At 48.9% G+C, this 18016-nt stretch overlaps 1 protein-coding gene across 1 annotated transcript in view; it reads right to left on the bottom strand.

Moving 5' to 3' along the window:
- Nucleotides 1-14870, bottom strand: part of DRAM2 (DNA damage regulated autophagy modulator 2) — a 253651-nt gene extending 238781 nt beyond the window's left edge. The window contains exon 1 of the mRNA XM_086923092.1: nucleotides 14046-14870. Within this exon, the coding sequence (XP_086779218.1) occupies nucleotides 14046-14284 (239 nt within the window). The 5' untranslated portion in view covers nucleotides 14285-14870. The remainder of the gene's footprint in view (nucleotides 1-14045) is intronic.
- Between the last annotated feature and the right edge of the window lie 3146 nt (nucleotides 14871-18016).

The raw sequence follows: 18016 nt of genomic DNA, 5'->3' as shown, positions 1-18016 counted from the left end.
TATTCCTAAAAGAAAACAGCACCTTCAGACAGAAGTCACATCCTTAAGCTAGACCTTCATATTCTACTAAACAGAGGGAAGAAGATGTTATCAGAGAAAGACTTTATTGCAAAACTAACATTGCCATTAGGGGCTGGTGGGTGGGTCAAAATTGCTCCTTGTTCCGTCGAGGGCTCACGTGCAACGAGTGGGTGCAGCTTCCAAGCACAGGAACAAGAGGTCGCTTCTTCGTGTTCCCGCTCTCTTTATTCCTCTTCGGGGGGGCGTGAACCCTCCGCCGGTACGCCTACTGGGCGTGGCCATCGGTGTAGGTGTCTAGGACAACCCCTCTTGGGCGGGATAAGGCGCGCCCCGGCTACGCCGCTTCGGGCATACCAGCCGAGACACGCCCCCCGCCCAAAATGGTTTCCCGGGAGGATCGGGGCCCCCAACCATACGTTCGGGGGGACCGAGTGGTCGCCCCTTTCCATATGGCCGGGATGCCTGTCACCCCCTCCCAACACAATCCCCAAGAATGGGAAGACGGACGCAGTTCTGAACTTTTGGAAGGCGGGAGGGAGTCACCCTCCCGGCCGTATTTATTAAAATATGAAACAAAATTAAAACATTAAATAAAAGTTTCATATCATGTACAATTTTCATTTATTACATTTCGATGAAGACATGTTCATTGGCTAACCTTAACAAATCTCTAATACAAAGGTTTCCTAGCCGAGTCTAACATCCTCCAAATGCATACATTCTAAATTAAAATTGTACATCCTAGCATTAAGGGCCAACGGCAAGGTCGCAACCGGTGTCAGATCCCTACTACCAAAACTCTCGCCCTCACGGTGTGAGTGGCGGCCGCGCAGAGGACTGTACCCTCTGTGCCAACTCCAATTTCCCTTGTCTTGTTGGGGGCCCCCATTTCCGCTCGACGCCATCTTAAAGGTCGTCCGAGCACCCGTGTGAGGTATCTGTAGGAAGGCAGCGTGGACTCCCCCCCCCACCCCACACTCTCTATCACATCCGCTGTCGCGGATATCCGGGCCCCGGGAAATTCGTAGGAGGGGCATATAGCCGCCTCCTCCCCTGGAAGGCGCCTATGGCCGTCTCCCCCTAGGCGACCCATACTTAGTGGGTGCCGCCTCCCAGTGGGAGGGGCCAATGGCCGCCTCCCCCCGGGTGCTCCCATCCATAGTGGGTGGCGCCCCCCTCTAGGGACCTTGAAATTACTGCTCACCGATCATGACCTTACCGCCGGACCAAAAAATAAATACGACATTTGTTTACCTACTAAGGGAGAAAATTATCATCGTGTCTACTTGCATCATTTGTTTATTCCTAAAAGAAAACAGCACCTTCAGACAGAAGTCACATCCTTAAGCTAGACCTTCATATTCTACTAAACAGAGGGAAGAAGATGTTATCAGAGAAAGACTTTATTGCAAAACTAACATTGCCATTAGGGGCTGGTGGGTGGGTCAAAATTGCTCCTTGTTCCGTCGAGGGCTCACGTGCAACGAGTGGGTGCAGCTTCCAAGCACAGGAACAAGAGGTCGCTTCTTCGGATTCCCGCTCTCTTTATTCCTCTTCGGGGGGCGTGAACCCTCCGCCGGTACGCCTACTGGGCGTGGCCATCGGTGTAGGTGTCTAGGACAACCCCTCTTGGGCGGGATAAGGCGCGCCCCGGCTACGCCGCTTCGGGCATACCAGCCGAGACACGCCCCCGCCCAAAATGGTTTCCCGGGAGGATCGGGGCCCCCAACCATACGTTCGGGGGGACCGAGTGGTCGCCCCTTTCCATATGGCCGGGATGCCTGTCACCCCCTCCCAACACAATCCCCAAGAATGGGAAGACGGACGCAGTTCTGAACTTTTGGAAGGCAGGAGGGAGTCACCCTCCCGGCCGTATTTATTAAAATATGAAACAAAATTAAAACATTAAATAAAAGTTTCATATCATGTACAATTTTCATTTATTACATTTCGATGAAGACATGTTCATTGGCTAACCTTAACAAATCTCTAATACAAAGGTTTCCTAGCCGAGTCTAACATCCTCCAAATGCATACATTCTAAATTAAAATTGTACATCCTAGCATTAAGGGCCAATGGCAAGGTCGCAACCGGTGCCAGATCCCTACTACCAAAACTCTCGCCCTCACGGTGTGAGTGGCGGCCGCGCAGAGGACTGTACCCTCTGTGCCAACTCCAATTTCCCTTGTCTTGTTGGAGGCCAAGGCAGCGTGGACTCCCCCCCCCGCCCCACACTCTCTATCACATCCGCCGTCGCGGATATCCGGGCCCCGGGAAATTCGTAGGAGGGGCATATAGCCGCCTCCTCCCCTGGAAGGGGCCCATGGCCGTCTCCCCCTAGGCGACCCATACTTAGTGGGTGCAGCCTCCCAGTGGGAGGGGCCAATGGCCACCTCTCCCCAGGCGCTCCCATCCATAGTGGGTGGCGCCCCCCTCTAGGGACCTTGAAATTACTGCTCACCGATCATGACCTTACCGCCACAGGCCGGATAGTTGACCGGCTATCCGGCCCCCCCACAAACTCCTCCTAAAGGTCATGCTTCCTCAAACCCCTTAGCCATGCTATGAAGTCTCCTATGAGTAAGACATTCCCCTCCCGGGACAGGTGAACCCCATCATTGAGATACATGTGATCACCCCGAATACACCCATGCGGAATGCTATGCAACTGCGCAGAGCGAAACAATCTACCAATTTTGTTGTTAACCTTCTTCACCGAATGGTTCAGTGCTGATACTGAAAGGCCCCCGACAAACCCTTCTGGGAATCATGTGGGACCAGGCAATCGTGCACCCCGGGACTCTTTTTGCTAACCAGCTAACGGCTGACAAAACTCGCTCGAGTAATACTCGCCTACTGAGTGTCACCAAGTCATTGCCCCCCAGGTGTACTATGATTACAGATGGCGGTGACCTCTGCCGCCCTAAGAGACCCTCAATAAAAGATTCGAACTGGTCAATACAGAGCCCGCCCCTTCCGTGGAAGGCCACTCTGTACCCGTATTCCCCAGCTGCGTGAGTCACGTCACCTGCTTTGAATACGTCCCCGGCCCGCCTCACGTATGAGTGGCCCACGACCCACACCACTCTCTCCTCAGCAGGTGATCTCTGACCGCTGGTCCCCTGGTGCTGGGTCGACTGCCAATTCCGCCCCGCATGACATGCTCGCGAAACTGTAAATCAAACAGAAGACAAGAAGCGTGAGTGCATGTAACTTGACTTCACAACATGTGCAATCGCACATACCTTTTAAAACAATTCGAGGACCATCGTCCTAACTGTTTCACCTCTTCCGCACTCTGACCCCTGGCTGTAGCCTCAGTAGCAGCCCCTATCCTAAAGGAGTGGGTCCCAAAATCGCACGGGTCCATGCCCGCCGCCGCGATTGTCAGTGCTAGCACCCTCTGGAACTGAAACCTCGTCAGTGGGGTGGCATCCACGTGCCTCAGCAAACTCCCCCCACATGTATCCGCCCTCAGTGCCAAGTATTCCTCAATGCACCTTATCGGGCACGTGGGGGACCCTCGCATGCGTTGGACAACAACACTGTTTCCCATAGCTCCCTGGTCAGTCTTGGACCTAGCTATCGTGACTACCATCGAATCACCCCTAATTAGGATGTGATCCCTGCACACGCCTCCCTCCACATCTTTCTTATTCTTTGCGACCAGTTCGCTCACCCGCATAGCCCCATGGAATGCTAATGTGAAAGCTGCCCGGAACAGAACTGCTTCGAATTGGGAGGAGCATGTCGTGTCTAGTTTCGCCATGAGAAGGGACAACCTTTCTAAGCCAATCGGGCGCCTCTCGTCTTGCTTACGACCCTCGAGGCGCTGCCAGCCACGAAGGGCTTTTTTCGCCAAAAAGGAAGCTGTTGGGTCTTTGATACCATGCACCTGCGCCATGAATGAAATGGCCGCCCTGTGTCTATTGGCCGTTGCCGCTGATCGGCCTTCCCTGTGCAGTGCTACCAGGAACCCTAGGAAGGAATCCTCCTGACCCCAGTTCTGATTCCCTGTCGGACCCAAAAATGCACAATAGGAACGAACCGCTCCTTCGTATGCCTTCCTCGTCCTGGGGGCTAAGCTTGCTGCCACGAGGTCTTGTAATCCGGGGCACCGAGTAGCCAGAGTGCTTCGGGGAATGGTGCCGCCGCTAGGTCCGCTGTAGGTAGATAACCCCTGAACACCTGCATATGTGAACGAGAGAGTGCATCAGCCGCATGATTCAGTACACCCGGCACATGTTTCGCCCTGAACTGTACATTCAGTCTCATGCAAAGCAGCACAACTTCCTTCAACAATCTCAAGATCCATTTGCAGCGTGCTGCCTGATTGTTAATGCATTCGACAACAGTCATATTGTCAGACCAAAATACCACAGAGCGGTCTCTGAACTCGTCCGGCCATGCCATCAGAGCAACAAAAATAGGGAATAGCTCGAGATACCTGTGAGACCGCTGGTGTGCCACCACGTCGGCCATGTTTGCGCCGACCATCGATTACCAAAGATGGCGCCGAATCCCACGCTCCCCGCCGAGTCAGTCCACAAACCCAGCTCGTCCGAAGACGCTGGCGGCTTGGCTTGTTCCACACTACTCGACCGTTCAAGTCCACCAGAAATGCCAACCAGATGCGCATATCCTGGCGAACCTCTGCAGACAGTCTTGTGCGGTGGTGTCCTTCCGTGAGACCAACCATAGCTTGTGCAATAGAGCGTGAAAAAGGGCGGGCCATTGGTATCACTCTCAAGGCAAAGTTAAGCTGACCCACTGCTTGCTGTAGCTGATGCAGGGTCACTTTCTCCTTACTAAGGCACAGTTCCAGGGAAGCCCTAAATTTAGCTACCTTTTCCACTGGCAAACGGGAACATCCCTCCACAGAATCGAGCTCAATTCCCAGAAACTCCAGTGAAGTAGATGGTCCGACCATCTTACCTGGTGCCAATGGCACTCCAAACTCCCTCATGAGGATGCAAAAGTCCTGTAGCGCCCGCGCACATTCCGTGTCGCCGGCAGCTCCCAAGAACAGAAAGTCATCTAGGTAATGCATAACATGCCTATGCCCTGTGGCCTCGGTGAATGCCCACTCTAAAAAACAGCTGAATGTTTCAAAATAGGCACATGAAATGGAGCAACCCATCGGCATGCATTTATCCATGTAATAACGTCCTTGGAACGCAAAACCTAGCAAACGCTGATCCTGTGGGTGTACCGGGAGCAACCGGAACGCTGATTCGATATCTGATTTCGCCATCAGCGCCCCGGGGCCCAGGCGATTTAACATGGTGACGGCATCATCGAATGATGCGTACCGCACCGAACAGACTTCCGGGTCAATAGCATTGTTTACTGAGAAACCCCTTGGAGCTGACAGATTATGGATCAGCCTAAATTCCCCCGGGTCCTTTTTAGGGACCACCCCTAATGGGGAACAGATGAAATTTGCTACTGGCGGGTGCTGAAATGGGCCAGCGACTCGGCCTAGGGTCACCTCTTTAGCGATTTTCCTCGCCATCACACCTGGATTATATTGTGCCGAAAGCTGGTTTTTACATAAAGGTTCCCCACGAAATTCCCCCGCCGGGATGTAGAAGCCATATAAGAATCCCTTCCTCAACACCCCAGCAGAGACATAATCAGGGTATTTGTTTAACCACGAAGTCATAGCCAAGAGATCAACGGGAGTGGGCAATTGTACACAACGATCCCCCTCAGTCTTGTTTGGACCCTCCTCTACCTCCCGACCCGCTATTTTTTGACCTGCATGAACTCTCCGGGTGCGAGGAATTCCCACAACCCGCACACGCATGTTTGAACTTACATGTCCCTTGCGGTCTGGTACAGTTGCCTCTATTGAAGCCCCAACAGACCCCCCTCTTTCCACCATTCCCGCCGGTTCTCGGCTGGTGATCGCCACCGGCGCCTGCTCGAAAGGGCACCGCGGGCTGCTGGCGGGAAAACCCTGACCCATTCCCACCTGGCGAGGACGTCCTCGCCGCGCCAGGCAGGAGCTGCTTCTGCCAAGAAATCGAGTCGAGGCAATCCCACGTCAGAGATGAATCATACTCTTTCGCTTTACGGAATTTCATGTTGTAACCCATCCATTCATTCCCCTCATATGTTTCATAAAAATCCATTATACGTGCCTGATAACAAGACAATTCGGGCAATACCTCGGGCTTACGCTCGCCAATAATTGCAGTAAACATTGCAAAGGCCTTGGCCCAATTTGTTATCGTCTCATCCACCCTGAATCCCGCCATTTTGGCTCGCCAGACACTCGGGTGCCACAAATCTTTCTGTGTCTTAGCATACTCCATCTCGCGATGGTCAGTCAACAAAGAAAACATATTAACATACTTGTCTGCCCATATCAATTCTTTCGTGGCCAACGGGATATGTTGAACCACTCTCTCCCGTCTTGAGCACAATGAGCCCTCCCCCGCCACTGGCAAAGCGAGCTTACCCGGTTCGGTCGTTGTTCCCGCCGTTTTCTCGATGCCAGCTGCCGGTCCTTCCGGGGTCACCTGTGGGGAGACAAGAGGGAGATTCGCCTTCGCGGCATCTCGCGACTGCCGCAACTGCTGGATTAGTAACTTGGCCTCTTCGGCCGTGTCTGCGGGCACCGTAGCACCCCCTGCCTTTTTGTTGAGCCATGCGGCCAACTGGGTGGCCAATTCGGGAGGCATGTCCTCGTCGTTGGAGGGCATAATCACAACCGGAATCGGTTGACCCGCGTCTGGGGTTGGTACTGGGGCATCAGCTGGTATGGCAGGGCTGACCGGGGGCACCTCAGGGACCGGAACCTCCCCTGCCGCCGCCCTCCTCTTGACCCGTTTCCCCCTACCCTCAGGGACGACTCCCGGCAATGCCGGGCCTATTACCTTCTTCGGGTTACCAGGCTTGTTCATTGCGGCCAGTTGCTTCTTAATGCCCGCCATATCACGACCAAGCGCTGGAACTTGACCGATGCTTCATTCTATTTTCGTCATTCTGTTCACCAACATGCGAAGCACCTGGTCTGTCTCGGAACCCTTTCCTGCCTTCTTGCCAGACATGGTTCGATTATCTACTCCGGGTCGATCAGACGGTCCGGGACTCTTCTCTGTAAAGTCGCTGAAAGAGAAACACAAGAATTACAAGTTCTCAAAATTGCTCCTTGTTCCGTCGAGGGCTCACGTGCAACGAGTGGGTGCAGCTTCCAAGCACAGGAACAAGAGGTCGCTTCTTCGGATTCCCGCTCTCTTTATTCCTCTTCGGGGGGGCGTGAACCCTCCGCCGGTACGCCTACTGGGCGTGGCCATCGGTGTAGGTGTCTAGGACAACCCCTCTTGGGCAGGAAAAGGCGTGCCCCGGCTACGCCGCTTCGGGCATACCAGCCGAGACACGCCCCCCGCCCAAAATGGTTTCCTGGGAGGATCGGGGCCCCCAACCATACATTCGGGGGGACCGAGTGGTCGCCCCTTTCCATCGGAGCGTTTCACAGGCCTGTCACAGATAAGAAACGCTATCAAAACGAAATCCTACAAAACAATATACTACTGGCCGGCAGCAATTCATACCCGGACAACGTCGGGACGGGCTGCTACTTCTATATATTACCAAAATGACATTTCAAACAGTTGGCCTCCTCAAGCTAGGAAATGTTGCAATATTGGAAGGGAAGAATTATTTCTGCACTTGCATTCAGGGTCGGACTGACTCATAGAGCAATCGGGCAATGCTCAATGGGCTGGGCTGACAGATTAGCGAGTGGGCTGGTTTCTTAGCTGTTTGTTAAATGTTAATGTTAAATGTTGTATACTTGTAAAGCGCACAGCTGCCCCAGCAAAGGGGCGTCCCGGCGCTGTATACCACTGGGGAACCCGTCCTGGCTTTCCCTGTGGGATGGTCCCTACTGGGAATCCCCAAGGTGGAGCCAGGCATCCCCGGCGTTGATGGGGCCGTTGTGCAGATTACGCAAGCTAATGCCCAGAGTTGCCGAGTCGGACCCCAGGTTAGAGTAGGCACCGTGGCGAGAATTGTCGAGTCCGCTGACTCTGGTCCACGACCCTGCCGCGTCGGGAATTGAACCCTGGTCCCGGGCCGACTTCTGCTTCCGGGTCTGCCGCCTCTAACCAGTGAGCCACACCACTCCACAATTGTGGGCATATTTTATGGCCAGGCTGGCCAGTTTTAACTGTTGATTTCCCTGATATTGCCACAAACATTGCCTGCAGCAAACCAAATGCATGCAGCCTCAATACCTTGCAACATACTCATACAGCGTGTCTTTACAAGTTCAGAACTGGCCTGAATTATAATTGTGGGTCACCTTTTAAACTATCTGCTTTGCTAAGGGGGCCACTCTTATTTTGGTGCCCGTGCTTATTTTTGTCCTAGTCCGACCAGGACTGCATGTGATGGTAAATGTTGCATCATGGCTGCTTCTTCCTCAGAGTGCAGGAAGCAGGTCTGTGGCATGCAGCTGTCTCGAGGGTGTTTTGCTATGTCTATACTTGTCTATGCAATCTGTAATTCACTGATCCTCATGTAAAGCGCTCTGATACCTCCGGGTCTAGCCAGCGCTATATAAAACTTTACAAATAAATAAATGTGTGTTTACTGAAGTCACAGCCGGAGGATTATTAAAAGTTCTACCTTCGGGAAAATTCAATAGTATGTTTGTATCAGTTGAATAAATGTATAATATCCTTTCGGTCACCTTGGTCTCTATCAGCTAATGTGTAAGCCTCAGTACACTCGCCTCATTGCCTTCCCTGGCACAATCAATGCTAAAAGCTCATGCCAGATAAGACTGCTTAAGAGGAACTGGAAACCACAACTATTCTAGATAACTCTGTGAACATTTTAAATCCTTCGCGTTACTTCCACATTATGCTTGCACAATTCTATTACACCAAAGAGCACATCTGATCACAGAAACCTATTAAAGCTATACTTCTTGAGTCTCACGTGTTTATTATATCATTCATTTTCGACAGACTATTAATTTAGCAGGGATCCACACAGGAACAGTAAACGAGCTTTGTACTTAGAAGCAGGAGATAGATACCAAAGGTGAAAAATCATACAAACAGACTTGTGGTGGGTGAAACATGGTAGGTTACCAAGATGAAACTAGGGCAAAATCAGTAGCCAGTGAAATCTGACTTCCTGTGACGTGTGGCACAACGCAAGTGAACAAGGGTCAGATGTACGTAGCACTCGTCGCAAAACACTAGTTGCAATTTGAGACCAGTGTGGTAATTTGCGAACTGTTTAATCCATCACCGCTCTTTAGCCCACTCTGCCACCCCAGTTCAGACATGGCTATATGCAAATCAGTCTGACCCTGTGCCTCATGGGAACAGTCCAGCCCGAACTGCCAAGCCATGTCTTCCCTGGAGCGGAAAGAAGCTTCCGAGGACCGGTTTCTGGCATTCCAGCCGTCTTCAGCCCGGCTTGCTTGAATCCAGTGGCAAAGAGAGCAAGGGACTCACTGGGTGTGAGTGTTTGATTGGTTCAGATGCTCCGTCCATCACCACCCCCTTTGTACTGCTTTTAAATGAAGCACTTCCTTAAAGGAAAAGGGGATGAGTTAATAAATAAAGTGTAAATAGGTTTAATTTTTAGGTCGAAACCTACCTGTCTTATTTAGTAAAGACCTCTGGGAGACATTCAGAAAGCTTCCCTGGAAATGCAGGGTAGGGGGCAAAAAATGTGGGATCCCGCAGGAGTCCTGCACGATCGCAGCTTTTTATTAAAAAAGAAGGCCCATCGGCATTCGAATTATAAATAGAATGGACCTCCAGGGTGGCCCTTGGTCTAGGGGTCTAACATTTTTATTTTTGGGGAGCGGGCCCCCACTACGGACACACACAGGGCCCCAGCCCTCAGGGTCAAACACAAGTGAGGCTGTGACCCCCCTGGATTCCTGCAGGACTTTTTCTTAAAATATATACATATATTTATTAAATATGGAGATGAGTGGTGAGTGGGACCCCACTCCTCAAGCTAGTAAGGGCCCCATGGGACCACAATCTCTCGAGCTAAATATTAATTTAATGGGAGAGGGGCATGCAGCCTCCCTCCCTGAGCTATAAATGGGCACAGAGAACCCCATCTGCCAGAGCCAAATGGGCGTAAACCCCCCAACTTCTTTTGGGCCCCAGGTACCCCATCCCCTGAGGTAAAAATACTAACTGGAGGGCCGGGCACCCCACACCCTATGCCTATATTGCGATAATCTAGTGTCCTGGGGAGCCCACCCCTGTGACACTCTGGTTCCCTCACAGTGAGAGTGCAGGCATACCCTGCCCGCACACTCCCGGGCAGGGAACTCCACGTTGCTCACATCTGGAAGTAGCATTTAAAGCAGCTGCTCTCGCTGGGTGGGATCAAAAGACAAAAATGCTGGCTCTTGCCAACAACCTGTGTGAAGCTGGTCAGGAGCCAGATGGGGCCAGCAGCCCTCAACAGAGTATTTTTGGGTGCTATAGGTGGGCATCAAGCCACCCTCTAAAGGCCCCGGGGGATGGGGTCCACGGGCCCTTGCTGGTGCGGGGAAGGGGCTGTGCGTTGCCTTTCATTTATTTTTAAATAAAGGGCACAGGGAATGGGTGACCAGGTGCCTTCGTGGATCAGGGAGTCGGAGGATGCACTCACACACCCTTCCCCATATTTATTAAATATATTTTTTTTTAAAAGAAAATAGTTGGTCACACAGCTCTAATCCCCTACCAAGCATAGCCGAAGATCATGCGTACGCGGGAGGTTGACTTTATGTATGGTAATAAAATATTTTCACCTAAGTATAACATCACTTTAACCTTTTTTCCCAGTGAATATATGTGTGTTTGTCTGTGCATGTGTGTATGTATATATCACACATGCATACACACATAACACAAAGTAAGTAATAATAATACTGTGTTCTCTGAAACGCTATTAATTCAACTCAGACTATGTTTAAAACTGTCAGCATTTGCACTGATCTGGTGGTGAGGCAGGGTAAGATTAGATATTTAAGGAAGTGCTGGAAGGCACTACTGATGTAATACAAAGATATGAAACCAACTAGTTCAGCAGTAAAAGAAAACGATTGGGAGGGCTAGGGGCAAAAATGGTGTCCTATAGTACCCTATGCACAGTGTCAGGCATTTCTTCAGCATCGAGGTGCTGAGGTTTGTCTGTGGGTAGTTCTTACAATGGGAGTACCTTTTGCTTCTGTCTAACCAAGTAAAATAAGGGTTTCAATCCCAAACGTGGCAAATATGTAAATGGAACTGAATGGTTGCTTTCTTTACAATGCTTTAATTTGCCTATATCTGAGGTGCTAGCAGGTCAAAAGTGCTTCACACAACACATTTCTTGGATGCAGCACTATACACTGCAAGAACCCTCTCAGAGTGGTGCTGGTATTTGTCCTAGCTCACTCAATTAAGTCTGGCAGCACAGTAGTCACAGAGGAAGCGCTGGTCTTGGAGGCTTAAGCTCAGGCGTACCGGCACTATTGGAGCAGTGGCTGAATCTCCCCCAAGGTAAGGGTTAGAATGCAACGGGCCACCTTCCCTCAAGCACTACAAGGCAGGATCTGTTCAGCAGGGAGGTGCCCAGAAGAGTCTTGTACAGGTAAACTCCCTGTGAGCGGCCAGCACATCTTCCAAACAGGACTAGAGTGATATGGGATGCTGAGGGTCAGGTCTCAGCTGCAGTAGTAGTGAATAGCTTGGGGTAGCCGCGGCCGCTGCAGCCAAGAGCGGTTAGTCCGGCTTGGGGAGGAGGGGGGGGATTTTGAGAAACGACCATGAGGGAAAATTAATCGGCAGGCTTGGGGTGCTGCTGGGGGTGTCAACAAAGCTGTCTGTACAAAACAGGAGGGAGACAGAATGAAAGAGGGGCTGCAAGAGTGGTGAAGAAGAAATCTGGAGTTGTTTCCGGTCAAGCCCGAGGAGGATTGGAAGAGCTGCATGTTGCTCAAGTGGCTGGATCACTATGAAGGGTTCTTTTGCCATTGTGCCCTTTTGCTTTTTCGCAACATCATCTGACATACAGAATAATTGATTTGCTTATTCTGCAACTGTTTGTTATGAAAGCAGGAGTCAACTTCAATTTCCAGAAGAGACAGATTTTTAATGTGCCAGCTTAGGCAAAACACTATAACACGATCTGCCCCTGAGAAAGGCGATCTGCTCAGTTTCCGACTATCCCACCTGCCGAATGGAGCTGGAGCTGACCGCCAACTTGATCTGCAGGATTTGTTCCGTCCTCAAGATGTCAAACTGTCTTTTACTCATCTGCCTCCTTCTGATAAACAATTCTGGCCAAGAGGCCTGCCTGAGAGTGGAAGAACTGTCTGACGTGAGAAGAACATCTATAAAAGGAGACACCAGAATTTACAGGGACCCTTGTCCACAGCACCCTTGCGACTGCGAATAATGCATGAGTAAAGGAAAGAACTGGTGGTTGAGCAGATCTAGTGGTCCAGGGAAGAATGGCGATGATCTAAAAATTCCTAATTATCAACACCAGTGTGGTAACTTTAGCAAAATTGCTCCCATGGACCAACAAAGGAAACGTTGTGCTTCCGCCATGCCCCCGTCCTGTACCACACAGCCTTCCTACCAATTCTATCCAGGTGGATATCAAACTTGTGGGTGTAGATCTTCCCCAAGATGGACTTCAAGGGTGTCCAGGCATCCTGAGATTTTGCAAGAGTTTTAAAGTGTAGAAAGTCTAATGCTTGTGGGAGCCCCGAGCAAGAGGTGTCTGATTCTGTTCTTGTGTATTCAGGCCGGAAGGAACACCTGGCTGCCGAGTTTTCGGTCCACAGGGGAGGTTTTCCCACCATCTCCTCTTTATGCACTTTCTACCTGAACTCTCCAAGTCAGTCGTGCTTTTACTATCAACCTTGGATGACAAAGATAGTACCTTGTTTTGCACTGCTTTGAATCAAATATTTGTTGATGATTCTAATAACTGGCCAGCAGCTGTTGATAGTACCCTTTTTAATGGAAGCTAATTTATCAACTTCAGAAAGGTGAAGGGTTGGGTTATCTCTGGCCAAATGAAAACCTGTGATTTTCAGATTTCATGATTATTTCTGTAGGAGATGCACTAGTTGCTTTCAACATAAAGAATCCATGTCCTTCATTTTTTCTTTCTTCGAGTCTCCCAATATCAGAGTCCCAGCCACTTCGTACATCACATCGTGGTTGTGCTGCTTGCAATAAGCAGCCATTCCCAAGGGTGGTTGGAGTGTAAAACATATTATCAATCTGGTGAAATGTACACCTAGAGAAAGCTGATTTCTTATGTCCATGAGGTCATCAAATGTGGCCATGGGGGTTGTAAATGTCATGCATATGTGTTTATTGGATGAGACAGTGTGCCGGTTTTATTTATTTTGTAATCATGTGAGAATGCCCCCAAACCTCAGCTGAAAATAGGCGGTGTTCGTGGAATCCAGCTTAAAGCTCTGTGGGCAGTGCCAGTAGTGGAAGGGGACAGTGCCAGTGGCGGGAGGGGCAGCGTTAGTGGTGGAAGGTGAAGATTGCTAAAGAAATCATTTGGGACTCCGCACGTATATTGTTTTTACAATGTAAGCACTGCAGCCAAATAAGTGAATTTTTACAACATGGTCATGTGACACCCCTTATCTTCAGTGACATCTGCGCTCTCCACAAAATAAGCTGGGCATGTATGCATGCAAAAAGTTCTTCAGGAGCAGTCTTGGTTCATTTTGTGAATGAGGCATTCGCAAATGCATTATTCGATTGATTGTAAACATAAAAACACATCTGACGTGAAAAGGCAAAGATTTAAAAAATTACCACTAAGATCTGTCACGTAGTAACATACTCTAATCTTAGTGGGCGCTAATCTTCAGCGGTATCCATACGTATCACTGAGTGTGTTAATATCACCTGTTATTACAGTGCTTCGAAAGGGCAAGCTCGTGCTAGGCGCTATTTGCATTACATCAGGCAGAGACGAAGCCGTGGGATGCGGTACACTGGCTGCGCTCGCTGCGTTCACCTACCTGATGTAGGGGACCAGGGGGTCGACGTGGTGGAGGAGGACGGCGGTGACGAAGGAGAAGATGAAGGACGCCGAGGACCAGACCACCAACGCCCAGGGCCAGAGGCACAGGCCCTGCTGGAACCACCACATGGCCCTGCCTCCGCCCGCGGATGACGATGCAAAACTATCCGGGGGCTGTTTAGGCTCTTCTGAAACAGCACCTGTGGCACGTAGCGCGTCAAAATGAAATGAACACATAAACGAGGTACAGAAACCTGGGGGCGGGAGTTGTCCCCAGAGGAGGGCGCGCCATGCACACTCACAGCGGCTTGGAGGCTCGGAAGCACCGGTGCCTGTTAAGCGCTACCAAAGGCTCACCCTTCACAGGCACCGTGGTTAGTTTACACAGAACAGCCACGTGAGTGTCCCAAACTGCGGTGTCCTACGGCCGCTCACTGCGAGCACTTTCAGTTTCTATTCTCCGATGCAGGAGCACGACGAAGCCAACAGGAAAGAGCCGCCTTTTTTTCTACTTTTACAAGTTTGGCAGCCTTGGTGGCGCAATCGCGTACTTTTCAGAGCCTGGCGACGACGAGGAGCGTCGATGGACCGCTGCCCGGGTCTGTTCGCACGGCGTGGGAGGAGCCGCTTGTGGTCTGGTGCTACACTGGAGCTGAATCAGGGGACGTGTTCTTTATCCCCCGTGTTAACCCCTTGCGCCTCACTTCCCTTTTCTGTCAGAACTGAAGTGCTAACAAGGAGGATAATTCCAGCTAACATACTTAGGGGCAGATAAAAGAAAAACAGGCAACGCAGCCCAGCCTCAAAAGAGGCTGAACTGGCTGCTGGAGAGCGCCAGTCCAGATATACAAAGAAATGACTCTCTCCTCTCCCTAGGGCGCTGTCAATTTGAGCTGCCAAGCGCCACACCTAGCCATAGTGCTAGGGTGTGTGCCCGAGTCTAGCATAGGTTAGTACAGGAAGTATACACTTCCTGTGCAAAATACCATGCCTAGAGAAGTTTTAAAGCTTTTCCTTTTTTTTTTTAGTGTGTGAAAGTTTATTTTTATTATAAAATATAATCTATTTTTAATCAGAACAATTCAGAAGGAAGACCCTTGTCCCTTGAACTGAGCTGTCTAGGTAGTATTTGTAGAACTTTTGAAAACCCAACACAGACATATTTAAGAGACCCGCCTTATTGCCCCCTAATTGAAGGCATCCTACTTACAGGAGAGACACTGGGGTGATGACCTCACCAGGGCATACAGTACATGCACAGACTGCACCCCAGGGGGTTGCCGCAATACAAAACAACCCACAATGAGATGATCGAACAGGATGGCCAAGGGAGGTAAAACCCTTCCTAGTCCCCGGGTATTCTCCTAAAAAAACAATAGCAGAGATCCAAATGTTCACTCGAGAAGAGACAAGACTGTGAGACGACTGTAGCCTCCACTGATGATTGTTGCCCAACCCATGTCATCTTTAACTTTCTAGCACCCGTCGAAACTATCTAATCTTTTGACTCTTTTTTTACATATAAATATAAAAATACTACAGAGCTGTTTTGTTGGAAAGAGGGTATGTCACTGAGTTATGAAACGGTTAAGGGCCTGAAAGTGATACCATGAAGACTCCCCCCATAGACATTTCTTATGCTTTATGTTTTTTCTTCAAATGTCTTGGTGACAATTTTTCACCCCTTATCCATACACCTGATGCCAAAAGGGCAAATAAGAGTTGACCCATCCACAATTTTTTTTAAAAAAAAGGAGTAGAAGTGGTTACGCTTCTTCAATGCATTGGCAATTCTTGTTTTACCCTCCATCTTGGGTCTACCCATGAAGCTGGCCATTCCACAGTCTCTTCCCACCCCTGTCCATCCCTCCTATTCCATGGGCGTCCTTTGCAAGCTCCAGAATTTGTGCCCATGGATTGTGTGCAGGAGGGGGTGGGAAAACAGCAGCGGGGGAGGGAGGTGTCCCCTAAAGAATCTTACGATAGAACGTGGGCTTCATCTGGGCCTAAAGTGTGGTCACGTATGGGTGCAGGAATTAGCCTCACTACACCTAAAGTAGAAAGGCCAGTGGTTTATTTCCTCTCTTTGCAGCTTCTTCAAATTTAGCTCCCCACCCTGATTGCTAGGACCCCCTTTGACAAATGTCCAATTATGTTTCTCAATTATGTGTGCTGCAGAGTGTAGCACGCATGCAAAGTCGGAAAAGAAAGGTGAAATAGAAACATTTCTGTTAGCGCTTCCTTTGAAGTGGTGTTCATTTTTGTCTCTAAACCCTGTCTACAATTCTTTGTAAATAATGTTTTGAGTCAAAAGGTATTGGAATGCCCACTTACCACCCAAACACTCTATTGGAGCTGAGTAATGTTAAGCAGTGCTTTGCGCTACTTCTTGGGTACTTTTAGAACGTAAATTCCCCAAAAATATTTTGTGCTGGTTAGCGTCACTTTTGTGAAGGTAACCCATTGCAAAATGTTTGAAAATCTACCCCTATGTGTGTTGAGCTTTTAAAGTTTGAATTGAAGAAAAACTGATAATGAGAGCTTAATGTCATCAGACAAACGTTTTTCTTAAATTATAAGCCTTCAGAAACAAGCACTGGTAAATGCATTAGGTTTCGCCTATGTGATTAATAATAAGTTGTTTTTTGTTGTAAATTGTAGCTTGCTGAGTAGTTGCACAATATAAGTTACAGAAAATCTGTGAAAGTGTTATGACTTGTTTATGTTCGAAAACGCAATATTTTGTGCTGTTACTAGTGGTGTAGTACAGGTAAGTAAAAGCAACATTTTGAAAAAAGGAATGAAAGAGGGAAATAATAGAATTAATTAATGGAATAACAGATATTATGTGTTTAAAGAAGTTCTGACAAATTTTGGCCGCGGTGCCACGGCACCTGCTGCATCATTTAAATCAAAACACTTTCAACTGCAAAGTAACTGCAATTGTGACTTCCTGTATAGTAGTAAAATATAGCAATATTAGATGTTTAGAGTAGTTCTGACAACTTATGGACCCAGTGCCACTGCGCCTGCTGCACCATTCAGATCATGACCATGTTGTCTGCAAGGTAACTGCACTTGTGACTGCCTGTTTAGTAGTAAAATATAGCAATTTTAGGTGTTTAGTGGGGTGCCTAGAGCTTTTGGTCGTGGTGTCACTGCACCTGCTGCACCATTGACATCATGCCCCTGTTGTCGGTAAGGTAACTGCACTTCTGACTGCCTGTTTTGTTTTACATTTTAGCAATAATCTGGGTTTAGTGGGGCCCCTAGAGCTTTTGGCCCCGGTGCCACTGCGCCTGCTACACAATTCAAATCAAGTCCCTTTTAACTGTAAGGTAACTGCAATTATAACTGCTTTTTTAGTCGTCAAAGATAGCAATATTGTATGTTTCGAGGAGTTCTGACAACCTTTGGGCCTGGTGCCACTGCACCTGCTGCACCATTCAAATCATGACTATTTTGTCTGCAAGGTAACTGCACTTGTGTGTGCCTGTTTTTTACTAAAATATAGAACAGCTCTTGTATATTAATTTTATTTTTAATGTCAAATGTTTCTTACAATATTTAGAATTTTATCTTAATGGCCAAATAGATTAAGTTGAAAAAATCAATCTGATAATACCTACAAAAAGTAGAAAAAGGTACAGAGGCATGAATAGGAAATGCCACAAACATTCTAAGGCTAAAGCATCTACTTTACACAACTAAGTAATACAAAGCAAGCATTCCAGCTGTTAGAAGCTGTGCCTTTTCGGTGGGAAGAAATCTTATCTTGAAAGTGAATGGAGCTTAAACAGTGTGAACAACTTTAGGAGAAGTATCATAAATGCATGCTGTCAAGGAAGTTAACAGAAAAAAGTTCCACACAAAAGTGAATGAACACAGTAATTTGTCATTTGGAACTGATAAATATATATTACATGCATGCTTCTCTGAGCCCCACCCTGTTCAATGTATATGTCCGCC

Source organism: Lissotriton vulgaris, chromosome 5 (assembly GCF_964263255.1).
Source record: "Lissotriton vulgaris chromosome 5, aLisVul1.2, whole genome shotgun sequence".
In the NCBI taxonomy this organism is placed as follows: Eukaryota; Metazoa; Chordata; class Amphibia; order Caudata; family Salamandridae; genus Lissotriton; species Lissotriton vulgaris.
This window is presented reverse-complemented; position numbering and strand designations above follow the sequence as displayed.